Source organism: Phascolarctos cinereus, unplaced genomic scaffold, assembly GCF_003287225.1.
Source record: "Phascolarctos cinereus isolate Bilbo 61053 unplaced genomic scaffold, phaCin_HiC Scaffold_5;HRSCAF=322, whole genome shotgun sequence".
NCBI classification, from domain to species: Eukaryota; Metazoa; Chordata; class Mammalia; order Diprotodontia; family Phascolarctidae; genus Phascolarctos; species Phascolarctos cinereus.
The window spans coordinates 319056352-319076210 of NW_027555958.1; the positions used below are offsets into that span (position 1 = coordinate 319056352).

The window sequence follows — 19859 nt, forward strand, 5'->3', positions numbered from 1 at the left end:
GCCCCGGAAGCCAATCCCACTTCACTTTTTGCCCCCGCCCCCCACTGCCTTCTGTGGCGCGGCCAGAGGCCGATCCAGCGGCTTGGGCTTCTGATTGGCGGGGGAAGAGGCAACGACGACAGCCCACGTGAGGCAGCTCGGCCCCTCCCCCTACGCCTCTGCGCGGAGAGGGGCTGGGCGCGGCGTAGCGCTCCCTCCCATCCCCCCCAAACCCCAGTTGGCCATTACCCGGAACAATCCCAGAGCCTCGGGTCAGGTGACCCCCGGCGGGGCGGGCGCGGGGGCAGGCCGTGGGGGAGGAGTGGAAGAAGAAGAGGGCGGAGTAGGGAGGGGAGGGGCAGGGAGGGCGGGGGGAGTGTGGGAGCGGGGTCACGTGACTCAGCATGGAGGCGGCGGCGGCGGCAGCGGCGGTGGCAGCGGCTGGGCTGGCGACGGTATCGGCGGCGGCCGGGAGGAGCCGCCGGGCCAGGAGCCGCACTTGTTAGTGTGTGCGTGTGTGGGTGCGCCTCGGAGGGGCGGAAGGACGGGGGACGAGGACACCGTCACCTGGGACGACGACTAGGAGAAAGCGGGGACGGGGGGCGCTATCAGGCTCCGACCCCCGACCGAGGGGATGAAGGGAGTATGGGCGCCAAGGAGTCACGGATCGGATTCCTCAGCTACGAGGAGGCGCTGAGGAGAGGTGAGCGGGGAGGGGCCGGGCCAGGCCTGGGGAGGCAACGGGAGGGAAGGGACCCCCTCCCCCAGCAGGTTCAGGGAGCTAAGTGAGAAGGGGGGAGCGAGATGGAGGAGGAGCGTCTGTCTGTGGGGAAGGGAGAGAGGAGGCAGCCGGAGGTCTGGGCCGGACACCCCTTCGAGAGGGGCTTGGCTAGAGGGTCGGGGCCTTATCGCCGAGGAGGGGGATCCCACCAGTGACTGGGAAGGGGGACTGGCCATGCTCTCCGGTGATGTCCTCTTGGAAATGTCCGGGGAAGTGCCTCTCCTCCCCATCCCTTCCCCCACTCCTCTCCAGCGTCTCCAAGCCCCCTTCCCCTGACCTCTCGTTATTCCCCAGTCGTTTCCCTCCACCCGCTTGTCCCTTTAGAGCCTGAGAGGCAGCGGGCGAGCCTCCTTTCTCGTTGAAATAATGCTGTCAAGCCCTCTGTTCTCCTTGCCGGCAGAAACCCCTCTGAGAGGGGCTTCTTTTCTCGGCTTCTTCCAGGGCCCTTATCTGTCACTTGGGAGCTCTCTCCCGTGCGCTATCATCATCCGCTCCCGCCTCCTCCTCCTCCCCGCCTCTCCCTCCCCCTTGCTGCTGGCAGTGATAAGGACATCCTGAAATTAAGTTGTGTGTTTGAGGTGAGATGAGGTTGGACAGCTGCTGCTGCCACAAGACCCTGGTCTTAGGTTACATCCTTCTGCAGACATTGGCCTTTGCCTTTTTACAGCACTTGCCTTCTCTCATAGTATTAAAATGGCATTCGGAAATCCTGTGTTCTGTGTTATGCTATGTTATGCCTCTTTCAGAGCCCAGGCTTGGTGTCATTAATAGTTCTTGGCCTGTCCTTTATTGGCTTAGATGCCCAGTAGGTTGTTAACGCTCCCAGCATTTATCGTACAGTCGCTGTTGTGTTCAGTAGTGCACATCTTAACTGGAAATGATTATTGCTCATTTTACAGCCTGTATGTGGCTTATTTTTCTCATGGCTTGGCTTTTGTATTTATATTTCTCTTCGATGTTTAATGGATTTTTTTTTGTGAAAGGTATGGCAATAACTTGCTGTTTCGTGTGTTGGACATTAGACGGTTAACAGGTCCTTAAGGCAGGAAAATAGCTATCCTTCTAGGTCCTGCTGTTAGTGTCCAAGGACATATGACATTTGGATTAAAATATAAAGTAATTTTAAATGGGAAACACTTGGTTATGTTTTGTTTAATCTGGTTAAAAATGAACTTTTGCAAATATGTGAGAAAGTGGAGGATGACTTCAGACAACCATACTTGACACCATAAGATATGGATGCAATTGTGGACTAAGGTGGTTTTTGTCTGTCAAAGCAGTAAAGAACTGCTTTTGGACCTTTTTTCCTGAGGTGTATTGTAAAGGTAATGCTTTACCTTAATGAGCAACCTCAGTCTCACTTTTTTTTTTTCCTTTGCTTCAACATAAGAAGTATTCCACACATGTTGATGTGTTCGCCCTAGTAATGTAGTCATTTCCTGGGTACTGTTGGAGCTTGACAGGTCTGGCCTCAATTAGGCAATAGCTTATGTGGAGTGAAAGAGGAAATCAGTGAAAATGATTTACATATTCATTCAGAAATCTATTGTTTCCCTAGTTTGAGGTTGTGAAGACTGTAAATACCTGACATTTTTTAAACATAGCCCCCAAATAGATTTTTATCCAACTGCCATCCATACAATTTAATTTCTTACTTCTAATGCTGAAAAGTTGAATCTTTGGATTGAAGGTAATAATTTGTGTATTTAACAGAAGGCAAATTAACTTGATTAGGTTATGTGCCTGCAAGTCTTTCTGCAATCTGCTGTGAAGCATCTTTATGAATTTTAAAAGCTACATTTGAAAATGTAGGAAATAGTTGATATTAGTATAAATGAGGACCTTAGTTTCATTTAAGTAGGTCTTTTTTTTTTTAAAGATAGTACAACTAATTACCGTTTAGTAGATGTCATACTTTTCCTGTTTTTTTCAGTTAGACTAGGAGTTTGTGAAACTTGGTGGATCTTTTTAGCATTCTTATTTATTTAAAAATGTTTGAAAACTTTTCTTGGGTTCATGAGCTATCTAAACTACATGCTAGACTATACCTTGCTTATGTTATTTTTTTTTTCTTTGTTTTTGACAGAAACTATCATCATTATGTCAATGATTGTATTTAGGTTGCTATTGTAGTACTGAATACATATTTTTATCTTTTTCTTTACTTGAGAGTCTTGACTGTAGAGTAATTGTGGCCCAAGAAACCATTGTCATAACCAAATTCTGAGTTCCTAAGCTTCATTTAAGTGGTTTTAAAAGAGAAGTATTACTGTCAATGACAATTGTTTTAAAGGACTTGAGAAATAGTATGGCCTAATAATGGAGGATAACTTTTCCTAATATCATCTGCATGTGAACTGAATAAGTCCCAAAAGTTATGAACCACTAGATTTGATTTTGCCTTGAGTTATTCATATTTGTAGTAGTTGAGATTAAACATGTATAAGCTTACAACACTTTGGGGTAGCTGATATTTATAGTACCTGTTGCTTTAGTCTTTTCTAGGATTCTTTATAATTCATCAGCCTGTTGTTGGGATCTTGACATTGATTTGAAAAGCTTGTGTTTTCTAAAGCTGCCCAGCACAGCTTTGTCATTCTGTGGGAGTGAGACTTCATCAACTATATCCTCTTACTTTATCTTACTCCTTATTTATAAGGCCTTTGAGAGTTACAGAGTATATTTTCTTTAGAGTTCTTTAAGTTGTATATGAAAAAAATGCGGAGGTGTAAAGGAAGGACTAAGATCATCGAATTTAACTTCCTAATATTTTTCTTCCTTTCTTTTATGCCTCCCTTCTTGCTTGTCCTCTTCTTCTATACCTTTCCCAATACACTATAGGAAAGTTATGAGGCTTGCTTGTGTCAGGTAAATTAAAATAGTTCTAAGGTATTAATTTATTGTAATGGAATTTAAAAGATGTCTTTCTTTCTCCTTTAATTATGATATGGTCCTTATTTTTTCCAAGAACTGGGTGAGAAAAAGAAGCCATGTGTCAAAAACAATGATGTTCCCAAGTGAAGATGTTTTCTCCAAAGTTTCTAGAATTCCTTATTGTCCCACATATAGTTTTTTAGTCCTTTGATCAAATCCATCTAATGGGTGATTGTTAATAAAACTTTCCCTGCTGTTCCTCTTTTACTCTGGCATTTGATAAAGTATGTTGTACTCTTGTGTTTTCTCTCTCAAGCATCTCCTCTTTGTGAGAACATGAATATTGACTTAAAAAAATTCCTTTTGGGAAACAGTTGTCTTAACTGAAGGTCAAGAAGGCATGTTGGGGGGGGCAGCTAGGTGGTGCAGTGGATAGAGCACTGGCCCTGAAATCAGGAGGATCTGAGTTCGAATCTCCTCAGACCAAACACTTGACACTTACTAGCTGCGTGACCCTGGGCAAGTCACTTAACCCCAATTGCCTTTTTTTTAAAAAAGGCATTTTTGAAAATTTTTTGTTTCTCTGTTATGTCCTATGAACACTTAGATTCTTTCATTCTCATCTAAGAAGGGACCTGAGAAATGTATCCAGAAGAAGGCAGAAATTGGGTTGTTAGTCCTTTACAATCCATGTTATGGACAAAAATGAAATTGCAATGGTTTTTGTTGTTTCTTGAGTAAAAAGTAGTATAGCATTCTGCATATATTATCTTTCTGGTAATCATACAGAATACCATTGCTATCTGTTACATACAATCAGTCATCAGTCAGTAGATAACCATTTATTAAGCTCTACTATGTTTTAGGTACTGTACTAACCACTGAACATACAAAGAAAGGCAAAAAAACCCTCCACACAAAAATTATGGCCTGTGCTCTCCAGAAGTGTATGTTCTAATGGGGAGAGACAACATATAAATATCTAAGAATGTTTAAGATATATAACGGAATATGTAAAGACAACCTGAAAACAGAAGAAACTTAGTAACTAGAGGGACCAAGAAAACCTCCTGCAAAAAGTGGGCTTTGACCAGAGCTTTTTACATAGGATGGAATGAGCCCAGAGGGGCTAAGTCACACAGTACTTGTCCCCAGCAGGATTTGACCCCAGCTCTTCCTGTGTCCAAAGCTCCGCCCACTGCCTCATGCCTTACTGTCAGTGCTCCCTCCCCAGTGCTCAGCTGTGCCACTAGGTCACCATTATTATTATTAATAAATAATTGCTATCGTTTATAAAAAAAAAAGTGGGCTTTGAGCTGAGTACTGAGGGGAGTGAAGGAAATAATTGGTGGAGTGAGGGGACAGAGTATTCCAGTCATAGGAGAGAGCCATTGCAAAGGCATGGAGTGTTATGTTCCCAGAACTCCAAGTAGGTCAGTGTAGCTGGATTATAGAGTACTTGGGAGGGTTGAGTGTAAGTTGGTTGGAAAGGTCAACCCATTGCAGTACGCTTACCAAAAAGACTGTTTTATGGAGAACTCATCCAGGACAAGCGCTTACGTGGTGGTTGGAAGAAGTGATACAAGGACACTCTCAAGGTCTCTCCTAAGAACTTTGGAATTGATTTTGTGACAGGGGAGACACTGGCCCAGAACTGCTCAGCATGGCGTGCCTACATCAGAGAAGGTGCTGTGTTCTGTGAGCAAAGCAGAATTGAAGTAGCTCAAAAGAAACTCGAGATGGACAAATTTAGAGAATGCACCCCAAATGTTAACATGGACTATTTTTGCTGGACCTGTGGTAGAACATCCTGAACTCATTGGTCTGATCAGCTGCAGTTAGACACACTGTAACTTGACTCAGGCATAGTGCTGTCACTTTGGTCCTCTTGAGAACAAAGGCCAACAACCAACCAGGTTGGAAAGGTAGGGAGGGGCTGCTGGGAAGTGAAAAGCTTTAAAATGCTAAACTGAAGACTTTATATTTGATCTTGGAGATGATTGAGAGCCCTTGGAGTTCCCTGAGCTGTATGTAGGTGGTGACATGGTCAGTCTGGCTACACTTTAGGAAAATGACCTTGATAGCTGAGTGAAGAATGTGTTGAATTGGATAGTGACTAGGCAGGGAGACCAGTCTGAAAGCTATTTCAGCAGTCCAGACTAGACATGATGAGGACCTAAACTAGCATTGTGGCTGTATGAATGGAAAGGATGGGGATGTGTAGGTAGAAATGATAAATTTGGTTATGGATTGGATATGTGGGATGAATGAAGTACTTATTATGTGCCAGGTCTTGTGCTAAATGAGCACTGGGGGTACAAAGAAAGGCCCAGGAAGAGTCATTTATTAAGTAGAATGGCACATTGAATAATATGTTGGATTTAGTGTCAGGAAGATCTAGGTTCAAATCCTGCCTCAGACACTAAGTGGGTGACTCTGGGCAGTTCACTATACCCCTTGTTCTTCAGTTTTCTTATCTGTAAAATGGGGATATAATAGCACCTGCCTTTCAGGGTAGTTGTCAGGGTCAAATGAGATAATATTTAAAGCTCTTTGAAAATTTTAAAGAGCTAAGTATAATAGTAATAAGAAGCATCTCTAGTCTTTTGAGCTCCAGTTCAGGACCAAAAGGATGCTTTATGGATACGGGCATCTCAAACTAGTTGCTCTGTGGGCCTCTCAAACTCAGCATGTCCAGAACAGAATTCATTTATTCTTTCCCAAATCCTCCTTACTTCCCAGCTTTCCTGTTACTGTGGAGGACAACACCATTTTCCAGGTCACTAAGATACCACAATCTTAGTGTCATTCTCTAATCCTTACTTGAATACAGCTCACATATTCAATCTGTTGTCAGGTCCTCTTTTTACCTTCACAGAATCTAGATATGCTCTCTTATTGGCACTCAAAACTGCACACCTGGACTATTAAAATAGCACTGTGGTTGATCTCCCTGCCTTAAGTTTCTTCCCACTTCAGTCTGTCCTTCACTCAGCTGGCGAAGTGATTTTTCCTAAAATGCAGGTCCAATTTCCATACTCAGTAAATTCTAGTGGCAACCTGCTTTCTTTGGCATTCCCATGCTTACTGTGCTCTCACATTATTTCTGTCTCCCGACTTTCCTGGACTGCTTTGAGACTCAGCTCAAATACCAGCTTTTGCAAAGAGGCCTTTCCTGCTCTTTTCCCCTTCCCTCATGTCCTCTCCTTCAGAATATTTTCCTTTACCTGTTATCTCCCTCATTAAAATGTGAGTTCCTTAGAGTTGGGGACCCTGTTTTTGCCTTTCTTTTTATCTGAAGCATGTAGCCTGGCATGTAGTAAGTGCTTAAAAAATTCTTGTTGACTGACACTACAGTGAATTGGGTAATAGGGGTGACATGGTCAGTATTTGAACAAATAAGTATTCAAATAATTTAAGCAATAGCAGTAATTCCAGATAATCATAGCATCTTATAACTCTAACATTTTATAAAATCTTAGTGGCCTCTCCTTACTCAAGATTTTGATCACTAAATTTAATGAAACTTAGTATTTAGAGACTAACTTTAAAATAACTATAGTGGGTGGAGTTTGAATGCAGATCGAAGCATACTATTTGCTCTTTTTTTTCTTCTGTTTTGTTTTTTTTCCTCTTTCTTGTGGTTCCTCCTCCTATTGTTTCTAATTCTTCCTTACAACATGGCTAATGTGAAAATATATTTAATGGGAATATATATGTAGAGCCTATATCAGATTGTACATCATTTTGGGGAGAGAGGGGGAGAAAAATTTAAAATTCAAAAACATATGGAAGTGATTGTTGAAAACTAAAATTAAAACAACAACAAAAATAACTACAGTGGTTAGTTTATTATAGTATAGTGTAAGTCTATAAATGAAGATGGAGTTAGAATCTGGTTTGCAAGATTATTATTTTTTTTTCAAGTGTGCAGACAAATATGATTTACCACTTTAATGAAACTCCTCCACCAAAAACAAAAACAAAAAACAACTTTGACTGTGGGGGAAGAGTTCCTAACTGTTTTCCATTGAGAGAAATTATTAATAACCAATGATTTGAGAAGATCCAGAGTTCCCCCTTTTTCTTTTTTTTAACCCATTGTTTTATTTTTTTAAAAATAGTTTATTTATTTTTAGTTTTCAACATTCACTTCCATAAAATTTTGAGTTTTAAATTTTCTTCCCCTTTTTCTCCTCCCCCCTCCCCAAGACAGCATGTAATCTGATATAGGCTCTATTTATGCATTCATATTAAGCATATTTTCACATTAGTCAGAACTAGAACTAATTAGAAGAATTAGAACTAATGGGAGGAATCACAAGAGAGAAGAAGAAAAAACAACAACAACAAAAAAGAAGTAAATAGTATGCTTCCATCTACATTCAGACTCCATAGTTCTTTTTATGAATGTGGATAGCATTTTCCATCATGAGTCTTTTGGAGCTGTCTTAGATTCTTGTGTTGCTGAGAAGAGCCAAGTCTATCAAAGTCAGTCATCCGACAATGTGGCTGTTAATATTATTCTTTTTTTCATTAAGGCAGATTAATACTTTAATGTAGATTCTGTCAAGTTCACAGTATAGACTTCTCGAAAATTAGTTTGGGATAGTGAATTTGTATTATGGTCATCCAATGGGATAATATAAGCGATCCTCCTGAAAACTAAAGACGAGCGAGTTATGATAAAAAGGAAAAAGTAGGACAAGTTCAAATTAGTCTACTTATAGGTATAATCATTTTGTGCTTGAATCAGTCAGCTTTTTTGGAAACTTTTAAAAATTCTGAACTTATACACCAAAAAGCGTTTGCATATACAACGCCAAACATGCAAAGAAAATTGTATATGAATCTCCATTTTATGTGCTTTAAAAAAAAAGTTACAATGGCTACCCCCTTTTTGTGTCACTATTGCTATGTTCCCTGGCCCGAATTAAAAAGTAAGAGAAAGAAAGAGGGAAAAAAACACTCCAAAAGTATTTATTAAGCACTTACTATGTTTTAGGCACTTTGTTGAGCTTTGGGTATGTAAAAAAAAGCAAAAACAATCCTTGCCTTCATGGAGCTTAAATTTAATAAATAACAGAGAGGAAAATTAAGAGAGCCCAGGACAGCCTTGGAGGACACACACAGTAATGAAGAAGATATAGATGAACATCCAGCAAAGGAGACTGAGGAGTGGTAAGACAGGCAGGAGTCCTTAAGAGTGAAAAAGTGATGGAAAGAAAGGTGATCGAGTCACCTGCTTCAGAGGTCTAGAACAGTGCTTCTTAAACTCCACCCCCATAATTTAGGAAGCACTGAAGGAAATTCTCTAGTGGAAAAAATTTAAGAAGTCCTGGTCTAGAAGGATGAAAACTGAGAAAAGACTATTAGATTTGGCAATTAAGTGATTATTGGGAACTCTGTAAAGAGCAGCTTCAGTTGAATGGTGAGATGAGAAGCCATATTGAAGTGAATTTAGAAAAGAGTTAGAAGAGAGGAAATGGAGTTGTCAAATATACACTGCTTTTATAAGTTGAGCAGGAAAGAGGAGGAAAGATCTAGAGTTCTAACTATCTAGAATGGTAGGATTTAGTGAGAGTTTTTTAATGATGAGAGTCTAGGGGAGAGGGGGACTTGTTTGTAGGCATTAGGGGAACTGTTGGTAGATAGGAGATGGAAGTTTAGAGAATAGGCATGATAGTTGTGGGGACTGCTGAAGCTTGAAAGGAGTAAGATCAAGAGTGCATGCAGGATTATAAAACGTTGGCCGTGGCAAGGAGAAGGGCCACTTCTTCATCTGGAGTCAAGGAAGAAATAGTGAGAAATTTCAGAGGGATGTGAGATAAAAAGGGGACGAAAAATGGCCTTTACGAAGTATGAAGTGAGTCCCTTACTTGGGAATCTGGAGGATGGAAGAGAAGATTTGGAATAGTCTTTTTGGTAAGTAGTAAATAAGAAGGAGTAGAAGAATTACCTTGTGGTGGTGAGGTCCCAGTTGAGATTAAGGGATAAGGGTGGGGACTGGACCTGAAATTTCATTGATAGAGTGGGAAACTCCTTCTACCAGTGTTGGCACCTTCTTTGCAATTTATAGTTTTAAAAAGTTGCCTAGGGCATTGAGAGGTTAAGTGACTTGCCCAGGGTCACACAACCAGTATTTGTCAGAAGAATGACTTGAACCCAGGTCTGCCTGGTTCCAAGGCCAGCTCTGTATCTATTATCCTTTGGCTGCTTCTTAATTGAGATTACATAACATAAATTTGTGGTGGACTCAATCAGCATGATTCGGTGACTTTCTCTAGCTTCATTCAGGTCGGAGTAATCCAGGGATTGGGTTTATGGGCTAGAGATTCAAGAATAGAGGATAGTGTAGTAAGGGTAGTGTGGTATAACTTGAAAATAGGAAACTGCTATTCTTATTTTGCTTTTTTTTTTGTATACTTGGAGAGGCAGAAACAAACATAAAAAGCTCACTGCACTGGTGAATGCTAGATGCATTTCTTTTGGGATAAGCAGAATGAGGTGACATCAACTCATGTTCAATAAGGTCCCTGTTTACTGAATTGTGCAGCTGTTGTTGGTTTTTCTTGTTCATTGTATCTTGCTTTGTGTTTGGACACAGGGCCTTCATAGTGGCACAACACCCAGGGCGGCCTTCCAAAAAAAGATTTGTGCAAGTAACAAAGAATTGGAATTGTGGTGACCAGCAAATGCCATGTTTGAAATTATAAGGTGTTCCATAAGAAAGAGAAAGGAAAAAATTTTGGTACTGTAACTACTGCTAACCACTACCAGTAGCTGAGTCACGAAGTAGAACCATAGAGAAGCTGCTGCATTTTTTTTTGAGCACCTCTATGACACTAATGCCTAGCAGTTTTTCTTTTTTTGCTGCATCTAATAAAAATGACTGAAGTGGTAGATAGGTTAATTTATAGAGAAAAGGACAGTAATTAACCAGATTTAGAAGATGACAGTATAAAAGTGAGCCTTAGTCATACTTTTTGAACTATACCTAGGAAGCATGGCTTCTGTTTTTAGGGCCTGATATTGTTTGTGTTACTGCTTTTGGCTTTTGGGTGGTATGGTATTTGTGATTTAAGTTGAACCACCTAATCTCTGATTAATCCATAAAATGGGAAATTCTCTTTGCTATTTTCATCTCCCAGTAGTAAATTGCTGCTGGAAGTCAATGTGGTTAGTTTGCCTAGTGACACCTGAACTAGGGCATTTTAATACTTTATAAATATGAAAGGAGGAGTTCTAGAGAAGAAGAATTTTACAGCTTTTGAATCATGGAGGCTGGAATCAGGAATCTGGGAGCTTCTGCCAAGATAGTATTCTCTGCTATACTTCAAAGATGAATCCTTCAGAGTGGCGGCCACTCTTTTGCTCTCTCTCTTTTTCTCTCTCTCTCTGACAAAAGACAACTCTTAACTTTGCTTTTTGAGATAGAACTCCATGAGGTTTCTTTTACCCAAAAGAAGTTTAGGAGAAATCCTCGCCATGAAGAAAGAAAACAGTTTTTCAGCAATTGGAGGCAGCATGGTGCTATGGGAAAAGTACTGGATTTGGAGTAAAGAGGACCTGGGCTTAGTTCTTGGCCATTCCCCTTATTACCTGAGACCCTGGTCAAGAAGACACTTAATGTCTCTGAGCCACTGTTTCCTGAAATGAGGGATTTGAACTGAATACCTCTAAGGTCCCTTCTAGCACTAAATCTGTTGATTGAAAGAATATTTCAATATTGAAAGAACTTGACTGGTCCATGCAACTATACATTTATTTTACTGTTACAAAGAACTGCCTTGAATATGTGGGAATATAATAGAGGTGAAACTGTGGGATTGAAGTGAAGAAGGCTACATCCTCACTGTCTCAGAATATGATATATATATGTATGTATGTATATATATATATATATATAAAATATGATAGATATGTTAATACATAAAGTGCTTTGCAAACCTTAAAGTGCTATATACATGCTAGCTATAATTATAATTGAATAAATTAAAAAACTTATTTTTTTCATATATTTAGTATATTTTCTATAGTTCTTCTTCCTTGTAAGATAGGGTCTGGAGAAGGCCCTTTGCAAAGCTAATTCTCAGAACCCTTTCTTTAAGGTATGAAAGGGTCTAGATACATAGTTCCCATCTTTTGCTCCTTGCCCCCTGAGGAGAAGGTCTGCCTAAGTTGGCTTGTGTTCTTGAGAAAAATGAAAGGGGAGCTAGGGCAAGATTGTTGAATGTTATAGTAATGTTATAGTAAGATTCCAGCAAACTTGGTGTGACTTTATGTGGTATCTTCAAATGCACATAAATGTACTTTTATTTGTTGGAAAAAAGACTCATTAATGCCTTTCTTTTACACCAGTCATTTCCTAATATAATTCTCATGTTGAATTCTTCCTTGTAACAAAGAAAAGCTAAACAAAATGACAAACAATTGGCTGATAGCATATGCAGCATTCTGCATCCAGAATGACTCAACTTTTAACTTATGGTTTTTATGTGTGTGTGTGTGTGTGTGTGTGTGTATGTGTGGACATGTGCACACATACCTATATACGTAGAATAGGGTCAGTGGCATTTTATTTGTATGTCGCTTAATTCAAATGCTTATAGTTGATATTTTCTCTGAAGTGCAGTGGGATAGCACCATAAATTACACATGTAAATGCTAAAAGTTTTTTTTGGCTATGGAATATTTAAATTTTTTATTGTAGTAGAAATTACTTTCACCTCTAGTGATGATTTTTCATCCAACATCTTGTGCTTTGTTGAAATCGATATTTAAAAAGAACAGCCAGCTGTACATAAGAGAGAGCAAGCTGCAGTTTCATGTACAGGCCTTCTTTCTATTGCCAGTTTTATTTGATGTTTAAGTTCAGAATAAAGAAAGGAATAAAAAACGATGATTTTGTGCTTTACCAAGTTATATGCATCTTATATTTTGGATATGATTTTATAGTGGCATTTTTAATCCTTATAAGTGGAGAAAATGAGGATTTGTGACTTGTTGAAAGTTTCACAGTGACTTGTTTCTGAAGCTGAGAGTAGAATCCAGATTGACAGTATTCTTGTCCATATCACTGATTTCCTTTTTCTCTTTAGGTAATATTTTCTTAGATTTGGTTGACTCTTTTCATTTTTGTTTTGTTCTATTCCTTCTCCACGATAAAGACTTTTTTTAAAAAAACAATTTTCAGAGATTTCTAACTACTAATTTCTGTTTCTTTAACCCATGAATAACCCTGTAAATACTTTCTTAATAACCTTTACATGCTGACTGATCCTGATCTATGACCTCTGGTGGCTCTTGAGGTCCCTGCCTGAACTTTTTGTGTATAGACTCATTCCTCAAGTTGCAAAAGCATTTTTTTTTGGATGGAAGGCATTGCAGTATTCAGTTAAACAAAAGTTTGTTACGCTCCAACCCTGTTTGAAAATAAAAAGAAAGATACAAAGCAAGAGTCAGTCCCCTGCTCTTTGGGAATTTACTAGAATATATTTTTGGCATCATTGGTCTTGTGTATTAGAACTTTGTCCAGATCACAGAGGAAACCTTTGAATGCAGTTTGTTGTTTGTAAAATATTATGTACTGCCATTATTTTTAAAATATATCACATTTTGGACATGTTTTTAGACATGGTTTTTGGAATCCCTTGGTGAGCTGCAACTTATAGGTAACAATGGGGCACCTATGCTAATCATTTTGTTAATATATTTGGTCTATAAATCCTTTACTTTTTGTATAGCCAGCCTCCAGAAGCTATTCTGTATAATTTGAGAAATGCTGATTAGGGATTATTACCATAAAATTGGGTTTGGGAGTGGAGAAAAATTATTTTTCTTCCTAGACTTAAAGTGAGGTAAAGAGTTACCTGATGTTGAAAACGTTTTGTATTATTTGAGCATTGGTGTAGAAGAGATACAAATTGAAGTAGTGAAGATAATTGCCAAGCAAACGTATTCAGATTATGAAAACAGTCATTAGTTGGAAACCTGATGGTGAATGAAGTCCTCTGTACAAATTTTGTTCTGTTGTTTCTGGGTGGTGTATGTTTTTCAGTAGAACTAAATTGGTGGAAAAACCTGGAAAGACTTAAATGGTCTGATGCTGAGTGAAGTGAGCAGAACCAAGAGGACTTTGTACACAATAACAGCCACGTTATGCAATGACTAAGATTGTTAAACTGAACCCTTCCCAGCATTATGAGGATCTAAGACATCTCCAGAGGCCTCGGGATGGAAAATGCTGTCCACATCCAAAGAAAGAACTATGGAAATCGAATCGCTATCACTTATTTTTACCTTCTGTTGAGTTTTGTTTCATCTTTCTGGTAGTTCCTCCTATTGGTTTTAATTTTTACTTATGACTTCACTCATGTGAAAATATGTTTAATGGGTATGTAAATGTAAAGCCTATATCAGATTGTGCGCAGTCTTGGGGAGGGTTGGGGGGAGGAAGGGGGAGAAAAACTTTCAACTCAAAAACATATGGAAGTGATTGTTGATAAATAAAAATAAATTAATAAAGTTTAAAAAAAAGAACTAAATTGGTGATATGTTTGAGAAATGGAAAAAAAATGATGAGCGAGAAGAAGAGTAAAAATAATGTGCCAAATTATTTTGGTGTAGACATTGTTTGACTTTACCTGGTATTTACCTGATCCCTCCTACTTATGAATAATGCTATTTGAGTTCAGGACAGAAGCATCTGATTTGGTAAAGTTCTCAAGACTGGCTAGAAAATGAAGGCAAAAAGAAATCAGTCAGTAGACATTTATTAAGCACTTTCTATGTGACAGGTACTTGCCTAAACTCTGGGAATACAAAAAAAAAAGTTAAAAAACAATCCTTAGCCTCAAGGAGGAAAAAACAGGCAAATAAACAAACAAAAAAACCCCCAAACAAGTCTATATACAGGTTAAACTGTAAATAATTAAAAGAAGGAAGGCACTAAAAATGTAACCTTTATTTACAAGTACTTAATAATTTTCTAGTTATAGTGAGATGACTATGCTGTGCTTTACTAAACTTGCTTGAGTTAGTACTGAATCTGAATCATGCTACTTATGGTTAAGGAATGCTTGCTAGGGTAAGTAAAAGGCAAGAGGACGGAAGTACAGATCCAGTATGTAAAATTCCACACTTTTATATTATTCTTAAGAACTTTTAAATTTCTATTTTTTTAGGCAGTTGGGGTTAAGTGACTTGCCCAGGGTCACATAGCAAGTGTCAAGTGTTTGGTCTGAGGCCGGATTTGAACTCAGGTCCTCCTGACTTCAGGGCCAGTGCTCTCTCCACTGCACCACCTAGCTGCTCCAGAACTTTAAAATTTTTAAAGGCTTGATCACACTTTGTAATATTTACTTTATAGTGAAATGGGAGACACTTTATAGTTTGGCACAATTTATTAAGAATTTGTTACTTTACTTGGTACTTTGGCCCTTGCTGTAGTTGTATTTTATTATGAATCCAAGTTTCAATCATTCATTTGCACATCTATTAGATATTTCATATACTTAAGAACTAAGAAGAGCGTCATTGTACTTTATTTTTTCCACTAAAAGGTGATTTACATAAGACAATGAAGCATTTTGACAAAATTTGTTAGTGGTGGCATAAAAAATAATAGCATGTATATAGTGCTTAAGATTTTTGAATTCTTTACAAATATCTCATTTTGTTACAACTACCCGGGGAGATAGGTGCTATTATTGTCCCCATTTTACAGATGAAGAAACTGAGGTAGGCAGAGGGTTAAGTGACTTGTCCAGGTTGGATTTGAATTCAAGTCTTCTTGTATCCAAGTCCAATGTTAGCTATCTAATTAATGTGCTTATAATTATATGTAGTAGACAATATATCATAATACAATAATATAAGATGTGATAATTATGCTATAATAATAATAAAAATATTAATCTAAAATTTCTTTGACTATTTAGGTGCTTGATTTGTAAAACTTGAATGTTATTCAGTGTAGGTGATCTAATCAGAAAACATTTTTGTCTACACAGACATTAAGTGAATCACAAGAGAATATTGTGATTCCACGTAAAGGGTGTTCTGCAGGCAGTTTTCAGAAGAAGAAATCAAAGCTAACTATAGCCATATTAAAAAATGGTCAGAATCACTATTGATTGGAAAAATGGAAATTAAAACAACTCTAAGGTGCCACCTCATAGCTATCAGATTGACTAATATGACAGAAAAGGAAAATGATAAATGTTGGAGAGGATGTGAGAAAATTGGGACATTAATGCATTGTTGGTGGAGTTGTGAACTGATCCAGCAATTCTGGAGAGCAGTTTGGAACTATATTCAAAGGACTATCAAACTGCATACCTTTTGATCCAGCAGTACTACTACTTGGTCTGTATCCTAAAGAGATTAAAAAAAAAAGGGAAAAGGACCTATTTGTACTCAAATACTTATAACAGCTCTTTTTGTGGTGGCAAAGAATTGGAAATTAAGGGGATGTCCATCAGTTGGGGAATGGCTGAACAAGTTGTACTATATGATTGTAATGGAATACAATTGTGTTATAAGAAATAATGAGCAGAATGCTTTCAGAAAAACCTGGGAAGACTTCCATGGACTGATGCATAGTAAAGTAAGCAGAACCAGGAGAACATAGTACATAGTAACAAGCAATACTGTATGGTGATCAGCTTTGCATAACTGAGCTTTTCTCAACAATACAGTGATTCAAGACAATTCCAAAGGACTCATGATGAAAAATGCTGTCCACATCCAGAGAAAGAACTGATGGAGTCTGGATGCAGATCAAAATATGCTATTTTTCACTTTTTTTTTTGATCTGAGTTTCGCAACATGACTAATGTGGAAATATATTTTGCATGATAGCACATGTATAACCTGTGTAAGATTGCTTGCCTTCTCAATGAAAGGGGATGGGAGGGAGGGAGAGAATTTAGAACTCAAATTTTAAAAAAATGTTCGAAAGTGCTTTTACATGTGATTGGGAAAATTTTTTTTTTTAAAAAGAGTATTCTAGTTTTGAAAACATAGAACCTAGTTTCTAATCTTGGCTTTTCCACTTGGACCTTTGTGATTTTTGCACAAGTCATTTAACTTTTCTGGCCCTCAGTTTGGTTTAAATGATGTGTGAGGTGTCTTCTAGTTCTAAATCTAAGATCTATGAAGTGATATGAAAGTACTTGGAGAAGTAAAAGTGCTATACTGTAACTAGTGGGAAATTACCAGTATCATTATTATTTGGTAAAAATTAAGGTAATTATTTCAGTATTTCAGGCAAAAAAATACCTTTGCCCAAAGCATCTAGATAAAATTTTAACTTATTGAGATAATTTTTTTCAATCTTTGGGTGTATACTAATATCAAATGAATATTTATTATATGTTGTTTTCAGTATCTTTCCTCAAAAACCTTCATTGTTTGTTTACTTTTCATGGTACCATGTTTATATTCTTGTTATTGTTTTTCAAGGCTCTGCGATTTTTCACTTCCTTAAACTTTCCCCCCAAACACAGCCTATGCTCTAATATGGTCTGTTTATTTTAAGAATTTGCCGTGCTTTTTTTTTTTTGGCTCCTCTTGTTCTATTGACCTAGAATTCCTTTCTTTTATCTTTCTTCTATCCAGTTCTTGCTTGCCTTTAGCAAATTTTGTTCTGTGAAGTTTTTCCTGACTATTGATCCCTTGAACTTCTTAAAGTTTGGATCACATAATTTAACAACTATATGTCTTGTATTTTTGTACAACTTCATATATATATTAGTCTCATTTTCCCAACTAGGTTGTAAACTCCTTGAGGATAAAAACTATTTTTCAAATTTTTTTTATGCTGCCTGTAATGCTGAATATATTGCAGAATCTCAGTATGTTATTGTTAGTTGGTTGAAACAGTTGGAAGATAACATGTTGCCAGTGATACTTTCCTTTGATTAAATGTAAAACAGATAATTTCATTTATTAAATTTTAAAATATAGGATTATTTAAATATCTATTGTATACAATGCCAGGTACTTTAATAAAATCCATGTGATCTTTCAATAATTTAGCACTTGTTTAGTTAGTAGGAGAGTACTGCTAATTTTTCTTTATTTGACATTCCTTAAAAATATTTTGGTTTTCTTAAGTTTTATTAATACTTTTTTGTTTTTACTATCCAGTCACTTCTTCTTCATCCTTCTTACAGCATTGAACCTTCTCTTGTAATAAAAATATTTAAGCAAAACAAACAAGCACATTGACTATATTTACCAGTGTATAGTATATTCTACATCCTAGATCCCTTACCTCTTTAACAAGAGGAGAGAGGCAGTGTTGAAACATAATTTCCTTGGGACTGCGATTCATCGCTGTAATTTAATAATCAGTTTACCTGTTAATCAGTAAACATTTGTTAAGCTCCTGCTATTTGTCAGGTACCATGTTAAGTGCTAGGGATCAAATATAAGCAAAAAAATGGTTGTCTTTACCTTCAAGGAGTTTATAATCTAGAAGAAAACACACAAAAGGAAGCTGAAAAGGAAAGTGGAGAGAGGTAATTGGTGTGAGCGTGATGGGGAAGTCCGAAAGCATTGTAGCTGCTAGGAAATGGGGAGAAGACTGTGTTGAACTACCTCCCTATATAGAAACCCTGGAGCCCCCAGTCCTGTCCTTCTGTCAGAGAGGCAGAGGGTACTAAGGAGATGTGCATATCAGAAAGATTCAGTCTTTCAGGATAATGATGCTTCCCAATGATGAGTTGAGTGCCTGCCTTTTAGTGTTATTTTATTTTATTACATTATTGTCATTTTGTATGTCATGTTCATGGTTCTACTTAATTTGTTCTGTATCACTTCATAATTTATTATGGTGCAGTAATTTTCCTTTCATGTTCCTTTGTTTATTCTGCCATTCCCCAGTGGATGAACTATTTACTTTGCTTCTTTTTTTTAATACCGTAAAAAGTGCTGCTATTTGGCATATAAATCCTTACTGTTTTTGATCTTCTTGGAGTATAAACCCAGTAATGGTATTATTGCGCTGAGGTTGGGTATGACTAGTTCAGTGACTTTTCTTGATTAATTCCAAATAATTTTCCAGATTGTTGAACTGATTCAGTTTTCATTGATAATCCATTTCTAAACTTGAGACCCTAGAACTTTTCCACCACTGACTGGTTTGATCTTTAGCATCTTTGACCTTTTGAATAGTATGAGGTGAAATCTCAAAATTATTTTAATTTGCATTTCTCTTATTATTACTGACTTGGACTTTTCTTCTGTTTATTTCTTGATAGTTTGTTGGTTAAGTTTTAAGTTTAGTGAGATCATTTATTTAAGAATTTTTGCCCTTTGTCCTTCAGTTCCAATGTTTAAATACCATGTTGATTGTATTCTGTTTGCAAGGTTATTTGTAGAAATATGATAAGATACTACAGTCATTTTAAAATGGTATTTTATCTTTCCCAATTACATATAAAAAGTTTTTAAAAAAATAGTATTTTATTTTTTCCAATTACATGTAAATAAAGTTTTTGACATTCATTTAAAAAAATTCTGAGTTTCAAATTCTCTCCCTCCTCTCCCACTTCATTGAGAAGGCAAGCAATTTGATATAGGTTATGTATGTGTAATCATGGCAACACACATTTCCATATTAGTTATATGCTGGGAAAGAAAACATAGGCAGGCCCCCCCCCATAACCCCACAAAAAAAGGTAGAGTGAAGAATAATATGCTTTGATCTACATTCAGACTCCATCACTTCTTTGGATGTGGATAGTTCTGGATGTAGATAGCATTTTTCATCATGAGTCCTTTGGAATTGTCTTAGATCATTGTTTTTTTTTTTCTGGTGAGGCATTTGGGGTTAAGTGACTTACCCAGGGTCACACAGCTAGTGAGTGTTGTGTGCCTGAGGCTGGATTTGAATGCAGGTCCTCCTGACTCCAGGGGTGGTGCTGTATCCACTCGCCACCTAGCTGCCCCCCTTTCATCATTTGTTTTTATTTTTTTAAGGTAATTGGGGTTAAGTGACTTGCCCACAGTCACACAGCTAGTGTCAAGTGTTTGATCTGAGGTGGGATTTGAACTCAGGTCCTCCTGACTCCAGGGTTGGTGCAGTTTCCACTGCGCTATTTAGCTGCCGTGCCCCCCCCCTTCATTTTTTAAAGCGCAATAGTATTCATTACAATCATATACCACAACGTGTTCAGCCATTCCCCAGTTGAGGGATATCTCCTCAATTTCCAAG

At 37.8% G+C, this 19859-nt stretch overlaps 1 protein-coding gene across 1 annotated transcript in view; it reads left to right on the top strand.

The window, feature by feature from the left end:
- The first annotated feature begins 371 nt into the window (after positions 1-371).
- USP32 (ubiquitin specific peptidase 32) overlaps positions 372-19859 on the top strand; it is a 263795-nt gene continuing 244307 nt past the window's right edge. The window contains 1 exon segment of the mRNA XM_020991809.2: positions 372-682. Coding sequence (XP_020847468.1) covers positions 625-682 — 58 coding nt within the window. The 5' untranslated portion in view covers positions 372-624.